This window comes from Gymnodraco acuticeps, unplaced genomic scaffold, assembly GCF_902827175.1.
Source record: "Gymnodraco acuticeps unplaced genomic scaffold, fGymAcu1.1, whole genome shotgun sequence".
Taxonomy (NCBI): domain Eukaryota; kingdom Metazoa; phylum Chordata; class Actinopteri; order Perciformes; family Bathydraconidae; genus Gymnodraco; species Gymnodraco acuticeps.
This window is the reverse complement of record NW_022990023.1, coordinates 1,430,177-1,442,378: the sequence shown is the minus strand read 5'-3', so window position 1 is coordinate 1,442,378 and position 12,202 is coordinate 1,430,177. Positions and strand designations below refer to the sequence as shown.

Below are 12,202 nucleotides of genomic sequence, written 5' to 3'. Positions count from 1 at the left end.
TGTGATGAATATACTATAATCTGGAAGAACACACTTAGCACATGTGGAAGTAACGTGATCGTTCCTCAGCACTCTGGGATTCCACCTGCCTCAGCACCTCTGTCTCCATTTACCCCGCAGACTCCTGGACTCGATCCAGGCTTAATAAGACTCATGTTTTCCGCTGACAGAGGTCACGGGTAATCTGACACTTTGATAGGCTATGATCTTTAAAGATGCTCCCTCCGGTTGGTTAATTCAGAGCCTTTGTACAGCGGTGTCAGGGGGTCTTTAATCAGTGTGACACTTCGCCGAGTTCTAAATGTTAATCATGCTTCTTTGGTTGAATAACAGGACTTCTCCTGTGATTAATAAATGGCCTTTGTACTGCCATGTCTAGGATTCTGAACAAATCTTACATTTCACAGGTTTAAGCTTAAAGCTCAATTCCTTTTTATATGTGAACAGTTCTGCACTAATCCAAACTCATAAACCCCACCTTTCATGCAAAGCGTTCCAAACTTTACCTCTTGCTCTCCTTTGGACCTGTTCCAAATTCAACATCCAAAATCCACCTTAATCTTTAGAGAGGGCACTGGAAAGTATTCCAATCCTGAACTTCGTCCCTCTCAAAGACCCTTGGATATTCTCCAAATCAAAACAGACGGCGTGACTCTTGGCCTCATTCCGGGTCCCCTACCTGTAGGTATTAAACAGATTTCCAGAAGAATGAATGGACCTGACCTTGCTCTGCGGATGCTGGTACGCTAGAGAGCGATGGAAAGAGGGGAAGAAGTGAGACACGCATGGCTGGCAGAGAGAAATGGGAGAAATACACTAGGGAGAGGTAATGGGGGGGAGCAAGAGAAGAGGGGACACTAGGGGAGTATGGCTGCATTCGTAATCTGACTTTCATGAGGTTAAGACAGGGTTTCTAATTTAAAGAAATGAAACAGGAACAATGGGTGAATGCAGAGAGAGGTCATACGATCAAAGACACGATTATGGCAGGTCAAATATAATAAAGAAAGGTGAACACTTCATTTGCATGATATAGATAGACAATATAAAAGCAAAAACTCAACATAAATAATTGTCTTTATGTTGACAATGCCAAACTTGGGCAAACAGTGGATGAATCCTAGCAGCTGCAGTATCCGATACAAAGCTTGATGCCTCCCAAAGTACCTCTTCATCCGTTCACAATTTGGTTCCTCACTCCACGCCTGGCCTTTCAAATCTCCTGCTGCAGCTGGAATAAAAAATGGTGGCCAGTTGGTCCTTCATGGCACAATTGCCTGTCCCTACAGCACGATTGTTTACTCTCGACATGTACTCTGAGTAGCAATACGCTGCACAAAAATGGCTTTGTTGTGTCGTATTTTATTTTTTTAAATGGTTCAAAATTGATTGAAGGGGGAAAGTAGGACGGTAGACTATAGAGCTCTCTTTTCACACTGTACATGCTCAACTTCATGATCAGAAATGTGCAGTTTTGTGTTACAGTAATTGTCTTTTTCTCCTTTCATGATCCTGTTTATCATGACGCTTACTTTCAGAGACAAATCTAGTACAAATCTAGTAAAAACACCTTCAAAAAACACCTCAAACACCTTTGGCCTCAACTAATATACAGTACTCAGCAACCTGTTCCTGTTTTTGTTTTCTTCAGCCTATGTATCTTTATTATTACTTTTTGTTTTGTTACTTCCCATTGTAAAGCGTCCTTGGGTTTCGTGAAAGGCGCTATATAAATTGAAATTATTATTATTATTATTATTAAAAATACATGTACTGTTCATGTTTCGTTCTAAAGTGTATATATGTGTTACTCTTGTGAAAACGCACCTCAAGTGACACTGCACCTACACTGTTGAAAGGAAGTTCGGGGTTTGAGAACAAATATTATCTGATGGGAAACAGAGTTGAAAAGAAGAAGATATAACAGGAACTCGAAGCAATCTCACCCACATACACACTCGCACAAACACACAAGTGATTGATGGCTTGTCCGTGTGCGTTACCTACAAAGACTCCCACACTGTTATAACACTGTCTCTATGGTGTATTGGTACAGCGAAAGAAATGTGCTCCGAGACAGATTTAAAAAAAGATCTCAGTAATTTAGCTTCAGTCGCAGGTACTTCTATCGCTGTATCCAGGTAGAGGTAGAGGTGAAATAGTGATGAAAAGAGAATATTAAAAAAAGGGGAAATTGGAGGTATGAGCACCTGAATACGAGAGGCAGAGATAACGATCGTAGAGTTAGAGTATAGGCTCCAAGCTGTTATTTCTTTTTATAAGTGTGTGTAGAAAAGCAGCAGATGTAAGACCGAGACATTAAATCTATTTTGTCTCAATGTAATTATCCTGAGGGGAACTGAGAAAATTAGTAAGGGATAAGACATAAGAAAAAAGAGGATAGAAGAAGAAAGTCACATTCAGGATCTGCAGAAATCAATATGTTTTACATCAAGACGATTGATCTGGCATAGTATTTAAAGGATTTTATCCAGTCTCTAAAATGCAATGCTTTGACACGTTTACTCCTAACAGTTTGAAGGAAGGTTTAAATTAACTCTAACATCTGCTTTTCTCCTTATTTACTTACAGCAAGACATTCCAGTTTTCTCTCATGGGGATACATCTTTTATGTCTAACGTACAAAAACTAATGTGAGGTTGGTGCATATTTGGCTGTGCTATTAAAGGGGACCTATCATGCAAAATGCACTTTTGTACGTCTTTTTTACATGAATATGTGTCCCCGGTGTGTCAGGGAACTCACCAAGTGTCGAAAACACAACCCTCTCTCTTTTCCTTGAAACCCAAATCTCTAAAAACGGGGCTGCAACGGATCTGATACAGACTGATCCAGATTTGAAATATCTCTGACGTCAGAAACGAGGAGCTCCGCCTATATGGGCAACTCTCCACCTATCAGGAGGAGACAGCCACGGCCATTGCCGTTCGAAAGCGCTGGAGACGCTGTAGTACATATGCCAGGCCTGTAGGTGGCGCTGTAGTCTGCCACAAAAGCAGCGAAGAAGACTTCTCAGATTCAGCCCTTGCTAAAAAAGAGCAAATAGAGCAAAATGAGACATGGCTAAAATGCATGATCTGTTTGGTATTTTGAAAAACAACTTTGCAGACATGTTTTATATAGGTATGGCCCTACAATATGTTATTCAAATATAGCATGATACGTCCACTTTAAGTTATTTTTGGCCTTTTGAAAGGCCAAAAATAACCTCTTAATTATTTATTTTGACAGCTTGAAAATGTAAAGGTACAACAATATTTAGAAAAACAGGCTTATTCAGTTTATTACCCGGAGATCGATGAGAAATGTGGGACCAGTGTGTTATTTGTCCGTCAAGATTAAGGTTATTATCCACATGCCAGTTAGCTTAGCTTAGCATAACGACTGGAAACGCGTAAACAACTATAAGTGCTTCCTCTAAAGACGACAACAAAAAAATAAGTCCTGTAATTGGTTGCCAGGCTAGCTCAATGATGATACATTGTGATTCACTTAAAAACACACACATTACATTCTTTCTGTCTATTTCTCATTTTTCTCTCCCTCTTCTCCAAACTACAAAAGATGATCATTCAAAAGCTGGATGCTCCATTACATTTATATGACAGTATTACACGCAGATATCGATGAATCACTGAATACAAATCACTCCAAAATAACTTAAAGTGGACCTGTCATGCTATATTTGAAACATATATTGTAGGGCCATACCTATATGAAACATCTCTGTGAAGTTTTTTTTTCAAATACCAAACAGATCCTGCATTTTAGCCATGCCTCATTTCGCTCTATTTGCTCTTTTCCAGCCCTGTTTTTGCAAGGGCTGATTCTGTGAGAAGTCTTCTTCGCTGCTTTTGTGGCAGACTATAGCGCCACTTACAGGCCTGGCATATGTACTACAGCGTCTCCAGCACTTTCGAGCGGTCTCCCATTCCCCTGATAGGTGGAGAGTTGCCCATATAGGCGGAGCACCCCGTTTCTGACGTGAGAACAATTTCAAATCTGTATCAGCTCCGTTGCAGCCCCGTTTTTAGAGATTTGGGTATGGAGGAACAGAGAGAGGGTTGTGTTTTCTGACACTTGGTGAGTTCCCTGACACACCGGGGACACATATTCATGTATAAAAGACGTACAAAAGTGCATTTTGCATGATAGGTCCCCTTTAAGTATTCGCTATAACAATCTGCATAACACTGGCGAGACAGAACCTCATTTGTATCAAAGCTTAATAGTCACTGTGGGAGATAAGATGAAAATGAAATGATGCAAAATTGGGGAAACGACAAAAAGTGGGTCACAGCAACAGCAAGAATTGGTACAGTACAGCAAATAAAGTGAAATATAAAGTGAGTAATGGGGGTTAGATCAACTTATTAAACTGACAATTTTGACACTGCTTCTAAAGTTACTATTTATACACTATGGACCGGGTGGATATTTCTTGACAGATATTGGACAGAAGAAGCAATCTTCAGAGTTTAAATAACTTTAACTTCCCTTCATGCGTCATCATCAGGCCAAAGGGAACATTTCTACACATTTTGGTTAATGATGAAATAACTACAAAACCAATTCCTTTCGCTGTTCTTCATGTTAAGTACTAACTTTTTTTATTACATGCGTCAACAAGTGTTAGACGCTTTTATCCAAAGCGACTTACATACTCAATACTGTGGGCAATCCCCACAGGAGCAATTTGGGGTGAAGTGTCTCAGGGACACAACGACATGCTGACTGCAGTGGGGTTTGAACCTGTGAACCCCTGATCCGAACACCTACGGACAACCCATTGCACCACACGTCTCCCTCCTAATTGACATGAGTTTCGGAAGCAAGCTATAAATAAGCTACTGACGAATGTGGTTGCCATTGTTTCCACTGGTATACTAAAACGTGTCACACTGAAACATAATATTTAACATCACCAGAGGGACTAACCTTATTCATAATACAGTCCATGTTTTTCAAATTCTCCTCCTGATAATGTTATCATGACTGCGGGATAACAAACCCGCACACCCGCACACCCGCACACATTTTCCTCCATAAGAACAAGTGTGAAGCAATTATATTTTATACACTTTTATATTTTTCTTTTGGGGACTTTTAGAGTTAGAACGCAACGTAAGCAAACCTCAGCAACAAGCTGTTAATATTTCCTCTGCTCTGCTCTCATCATTTTAATGCCGCTAGAATGCTGATTAGACAGTGTGAACACTCAGGTAGGGTGAAAGGAACACCGGCTAGCAATTTGTCACTTCCTCAACACCTTATTTTATTAGTTGAAAGAGATGATGTGGAGACAGTGTCAGGGTTTATACTGGAAGGTAGTCGGATGAAAGACGTGCACAAAGGGAATTATTCAAGTGAAAATTGAAACCTCATTAGGTTTGGAAAAGTTTAAAAATGTTCTTCTTGTGGAGGATAACTTTAATTGCTCTGGACAAATTGCAATACGTGGAAAATAAGGAAAAAGAGAACTGACATAGGGAATATGTGAGAAAGAGAGTTATTTCTTTATCATCTCACTCTCACAAAGACAAACATATTGACTCACACACTTAGAAACATATTTGTCTTTATTCTAGAAGAAGATCTTAATGCTCTTAATGTTTCTCATTTGTGTAAAGCACTTTGAATTGCCTTGTTGAAAGGTGCTATATAAATAAACTTGCCTTGCCTTTGAATATGTCAACCACAGTAATTGAGGTTAAGTGTTAATTCTATACATTTATAGACACTTCACTTAACGTCATTTAACACTCAGCATCAAGCTTGATTTCAGAGGAAGGCCCCTTTTAATTAAAATAATGATTTGCTGGCATTTCAAACCAGATGAGTAAAACCTTTAGTCCTTTTGTCTTATTGGTTATGTTATTTCTGTATGTCTGTTTTCAGGCTACGGACCCAGATCTGGGGGCAAGCAGTCAGGTCAATTATCGGCTCGTCAACCACCAGAAGCTGTTTTCCATCAACGCCACCGGAGCGATCACAACCACGATGCCCCTGGACAGAGAGGTCAGCGAAAGGATAGATATGTTTAGATTACACATGACAAAGAAAGTGGCAAAGATAAAAGTACAGAATAAATTGTTCACTGTAGTCTTGATGTTTGACCGCGATTCTCCGTAATCTTCCAGGTTCAAAGTCACTACCTCCTGATCGTTGAAGCGCGGGATGGTGCAGTGAATCCTCGTAGATCCAGGTTAACACTGTCCATCACCGTCCTGGATGTAGATGACAACAGCCCCGTATTCACACAACAAACCTACAATGTCAGCGTGCCAGAGAACAGCCCCAAAGACACAGTCATATTACAGTTAAAGGTGAGTGAGTGGATCTCTATGGCAACTGATGTGGCGTGTTATACTGTAACTTTCAAAAAACTACTAATAACTAACTAATAATAGTTATGATGAAGAATGATGGTCCTTATAAAACTAAAACTAATGTAAGGGCTCCTTATACTTGGAAGTCCTACATTCAGGTACTGAGTCCAGTATTAAGGACTCATCTCAATAGTCACATTTTGAGTTATTTATCCACATCTTCTATGAAATTACCAAATAGGTTTAGTTTGACTTTCTAGCCAGCCTAGAAAAAACGTGGAACTTTAATTTGAAATCACATTGGAAACACAATAAGTTGCAGATGAATATAAAAAAAGCATTTTACCCGTCTAGCTTCATAGAAACATACTTATAGAAATGAAAATAATATCCGTGCAACCAACTACAGTCTCTCCCAGAGGCGTTTCAGACTTACCAGCCCAACACAGACCTAATAAAAGTATATTATGTTACTAACTCCAGGACATATTATGTACAGTAAATGCTTGCCCTTCTGGCAAATATAAAAAATGCAACTTGCCATACATTTACAAGGTGATAATATTACTTTCTTTCCCATTCTCTGACTTTCTCTTTCTCTCTGTAGGCAATAGACGCTGACCTCGGCTCCAACCTCACATATAAAATCAGGGCTGAAGGCTCGGACCAGGAGATCGTTCGGCTGTTCCACATCGACCCGGTGACAGGGCAGCTGTCTGTTCTCAAAGTTCTTGACTTTGAGGCCCTGACTGAATCAGAACCCACGTACACTTTCACAGTAGAGGCCAGGGATGCAGAGGGAACCATGCCTCCAGGACTAGCCTCTGTTACTGTCAGGATCATGGTGAGTGTGTGGGTGTGTTCATGCTGGGCTCACACCAGTGTCTTTGCATTCATTAGCACAAAAGCTAGTACATTATTCTCCTGTGTGCACACTTTGAAATCCAAAACTTTAAAGTTACTTCAGTGAGCAGTATAGCTGCCAATTTCGGTCCCTTTCCTACTATCTTTGTTTACTTAGTTTTAGTATGGGACAAGTTTTTAAATCAAGCACACCAGACACTGTGGGAAAATCATAAAACACTATCTGGGCCTCTCTAGTACTTTGGACACCTGCTGTGATAAACAAAACAAAAAGAGAGTACCCTCAGGTTGTCTATCCTGAGACTTTTCCATGTACTACTTTTATAAATTGATTTATTTTTGTAATCCAAGCTTCCAGAATTTTAAAAGAGCTCATATGTTAACATTTACATAAGGTTAAAGGCTCAAGGGTTATATAACCTGGATATGGTGTTTTTACAGTAAACAGCTGTTGCTTTTTCCCTCCCTTGTGGAGCCAGATGTTCCCGAACCTGTAAAGAATAATGTGGCTTTTGTGAATCATTTTGTTGACTGCAGAGAGGTAGTGATAATGAGATTAAGTAAAAGTAGGAAAGCAGAAAGTGAAAGCAAAACTCAGTTTGTACATCATGAGGATTAAACATGTAAAACATTACTACTGGAACACAGAAACAGCTTGGTGTAATGTATGTTTATAATCCTAAACACTTACTCTGTCTGTGTGTATTTCTCTCCAGGACATGAATGACTTTTCTCCGGTATTCAGCCAGTCAATGTACCGAGGCCTGGTTGCCCCTAATGCCGTCAAGGGAACCATTGTAACCACGGTGATGGCCAATGACTCTGACCCTGCGGTGAGCATTTCCAGCTGCTGCTATTCGATGAAACTGCTTTTCACTGTCTGTTCCTCAAATTAAGTATCAGAATGATGCGAGATAATGATGCTTTCCCTCCCTGTGGGAGTGTTTTGAATGTGTCTGCACTTCTTTTCCACATTTTCTGACCATGTTGTAGCACTTAGCGATACCTCCACTCTTAACATATTCATTAGTCAGTCTGCTTTATTTTGCTTGCTGTGAAATGAAGGTTACTTGACTTTAGAGTCTCATTATGAGCCATTAGATAGTCTGGTGCGGTTAACTCCGGTTGTAAAAAGTTCATAGCGGGGTCTAAGTGCACTATGAATATAGCTTATGAGTTTGCTGAGTCACGCAGCCTTTTGTTTAGATGCAGATCTAAAATGCAGCGGCTGTGTGAAAAATAGCTCTTGCCTTTATCGGGAACAACCAACTGGTACATTTGCAATTTTACAGTATAATAAATCCATGAATACAAATATATAAAAAAGAAAGAAAACACCATAGTCTCTTGACTTTGAATTACTGCTCAAAAAGCAATTAACTTATATTTCCATTCCTCGTCTCTGTGTGGAATTTTCTATCCCGGCGATATTATGTCATAAGTCTCTTTAAAATGCCCATGTTCCTTATATTAATGTGCTTGCCGTTTTCCTACATCAGCAAAATCTGATACAGACTAGACTCTCTCGGGTCAGAAAGTTACATTTTACAGTCAAGGCTATGTGCTATAAAGGCTCCTGATGCTCAAAAAGGTACTAAAAAGCACTTTAACAGCTTTGGAAATGTATATGTGGATGTCAATGTCAATTATACCATTCTGACACACAATTTGCCTCTGAGGTACAAATCTTTGTAATCATTTGTTACAGTAAACTTTTGCTTGCTCACTACAAGCCGTTATTTAATGAAAGCTAAAGAAATAATGCTCACAGCTGAAATGCTTCTACTAAATCTTGCTCATACTGTAACAGCTAAAAACAACATAATGGCTATTTACCTTATTAATAATGAAAAGATCTATATTGTTTTACCCTTTGTTTTGAAAGCAGTTTCTAGAGACGGTTGTTAAATGATACTGACACTGCAACACTGAATCTTTTAGTGGTCTTTTAATGGAAACTTGACCTTAGAAGCATTTCTGTTTACTGGCAACAGATTGTGTGGCAACTGTCTGGTAAACATGACACCTTGGATGGTAACAGCTTCAGTGTGTAAGAGCTTAGTCATTGTTTAGCATATCAAATGCATGGCCTTAATCCTAATAAAGCATTCAAGTCATCATGACTAAGACATGTTGAACGATCCTCTCATCCTCTGAGAAACAAGAGGAAATCAATGTTTTCATTATTTTTAGTAGAGGTCCAGCAAACAGTACAGATTCAATGGCAGCATATGTCCAGGTTGTCGTAATGCAGTATTGTACAAAATAATGGAATATTTTCCTGTACATTTGAGTCAAAGGATAAGTAATATGAATATCTTATGTGGGAATATGTGTATTCTGCTTTTACACAGACAAACTATTGGACATATAGGACCAACGTTTTTGCTTTAGATCTTTTACACTAACTGTCTATTTCCACACTGCTTTAACAGATTGTTACAATGCTGTATTGTGAGAATGGCAGTGTTCCAGGAAGCGTGCCGGAGATATCCATCATCCTAAGTGTACTTGTTCTCTTCACAGGGTACCCCGGCAGGTGCAGTACGCTATAAAGTGAACCAGGAGGCCTATCCATACTCTGCCAGTATATTTGATGTAGAGGAAAAGACGGGACGCGTGGTCACCAGAGTAAACCTCAACGAGGAGCCGAACCTCAAGTTCAGCGTGAGTTTGCACACACAGTTTAATTTAGAGATCAACAGTAATCTATAATGTACACTGTGGGGTCACTTGATAAATATTGGTGCTTGTACACAAGGTTATGCTTAGTTTTTGTTCGTTTTTTAACTTTGCTTTCTCTAGGCATTCTAGCAGCACAGTTTTATGGATACAATATCAATCCTTTGAAATTAAACAGTTGAACTGCAGATCATTCGAAAAGACGCACACACTGTGACAAAGATTCCAGAGAATGCCTGCACTATATGGACAAATATGCAAAACGTTATTCCAATATTACTAACACAAAATAAACAGATATTGTGTACTGATTTCTGCTTTTCTGTTGCTTTAATTTGCTGATAAAACACCACAAATTGCTTGTTGAAAGGAATTTATCTCCACCATTCTTTTATTAAAAACATTGGGTATTGAACTGAACACAAAAGGAACCAACACAATAAAAATGACGCATTTTAAAGGGATGTTTCCTAATGATACTCTCTTTCAACGAGATGAAATCAGATCAATCTCACTGGCACTTTCATATAAGAATGACAAACAGGAATGCGGCTCAGATTCCTTCACATAACAGCCCTTTGTAATTTGTTTTGCACCGGGTACACATCAAAATGTTGTCCTTTTTATAAATGTCATAAAATATGCACATCTGCAATGGAGGGAAACGGCAGTAAAAGATTCTCCCACTAGAAAGACTTCAATCAAACTGTAATGTATTCAATGTATTAAATATAAGCATGCTGCAGTGAGTCTACTGAGCATCACATTGTAAATACAGTATGCAGCATCCCTAATGTAATTCCCAATCATTTAAATCGATCTATTTAGACTGAACACCGTGGCTTCAGTCCAAAAGAGACACCATTACTGGAGAGGATTTATCGAATTCACCTTGTTTTGCTTTGTATTTTTGGATTAAGTGGGAAGAGAATTGCGACAGAATCCCATGAATGGGGTCATTACAAATGAATTTGATCATTACTCTCAGGTTTTACTTTTGTGTACAAGCTTGTCTTTGTACAGAGCACTTTTATAAATCCCTATCCACTGTACAAAGTATTCCGCAGGGCCGGCCCTTGGCATAGGCAGTATAGGCGAATGCTAAGGGCGCATCAACCCATCGGGGGGGCCAAAATCTGAAATAAATTCATTAATTAAAAAGTTAGAAATTTAAAAAAATGTTCATAACAACACAATTTCCCGATTTTGGATCAACAAAGTACATCCTATTATCTTATACTAACATAACTATGCCTATATTGCATACAGCGCACCCCCCCCCCCCCAGAATCAAGTTGAACCGCCCCAGCCCCAGTAAAAACCAGAGGTTTTTGTGAAATAGTTATTTTTTTGAAATAATGGTTTTAGTGTGCAATTACAGGTTTTAATTTTGTATTAGTGTTCATTTAAAATAAATCAAACTCCCAAAAAACGTATACAGCTTCTCTGTGCTTTTATTAACATTGGAATCTACTGTGTATGCGGCCGCGGGGGGGGAGAGCTTTAGAGAGCTCTCTCCTGAAAGACTGAGCGGCTCTGATAACCTCAGCTCAGTGAGGTAAAGGCACATCTTTATATGATCATTATAGTTATAAAAAAATAAGAGAATAAATGAAAAACAGGTATAAAATACTATATGACAGTAAAAAAAAGTTGTTATTAATAAACAATAATACAGTTTGAAAGGAGAGTGATTTGTAAAATATCCATAAAGAAAAATAAAATCTGCTTCCAGGTCTGTTTCATATTGATGTTGAGAGATGTTTCCATAGATCTCTTCATGTTGCTCTCAAAGTGCACCAGATTGATGCTTTTAACTTCAATATTAAGAAAAAATAATCTTCCCGAGGGAGCATGACCCCGGACCCCCCGAGAGGATGTTAGGTCCACCCCCCTACTTAAATCATTTCCCAGCTGCTCTCCTCGATGGGGCTTTGGGCCATTCTATTTAAATGTTTTCATTGGGCTTTAATTAACACAATAAGGATTCAGCGTCCTCTGAAGATGTCACTCAGGGGACTAATACTACCTCATTTGCTCCCAATAACTCAAACAAAATGAATTATCCCAACACTGTGTACAATTTTGGGATTATGACTGAATGAATAATTTCCTACAAGGACAGATCACACAGAGGCACATCTCATTGATATGTAGCAAATGTTTACATACTTTGCATTATAATTGCACCACCCCTTATTTTCCAAAATATATTTTTTGTTGCAGTATGGAATGCATAAGGGAGTGTCCAAGGTTAGAAACAGAGTTTAAGCTAAAAGGTATGTGATTTATTAGTGCTCTAACTA

At 38.9% G+C, this 12,202-nt stretch overlaps 1 protein-coding gene across 1 annotated transcript in view; it reads left to right on the top strand.

The window, feature by feature from the left end:
- The window catches only part of pcdh15b (protocadherin-related 15b), a gene marked incomplete in the record, with an annotated part of 209,215 nt that overhangs the window by 133,923 nt on the left and 63,090 nt on the right, over nt 1-12,202 (top strand). Inside the window, 5 exon segments of the mRNA XM_034214440.1 lie at nt 5,920-6,039; nt 6,162-6,347; nt 6,958-7,194; nt 7,931-8,047; nt 9,741-9,881. Of these exon segments, the coding sequence (XP_034070331.1) occupies nt 5,920-6,039; nt 6,162-6,347; nt 6,958-7,194; nt 7,931-8,047; nt 9,741-9,881 (801 nt within the window).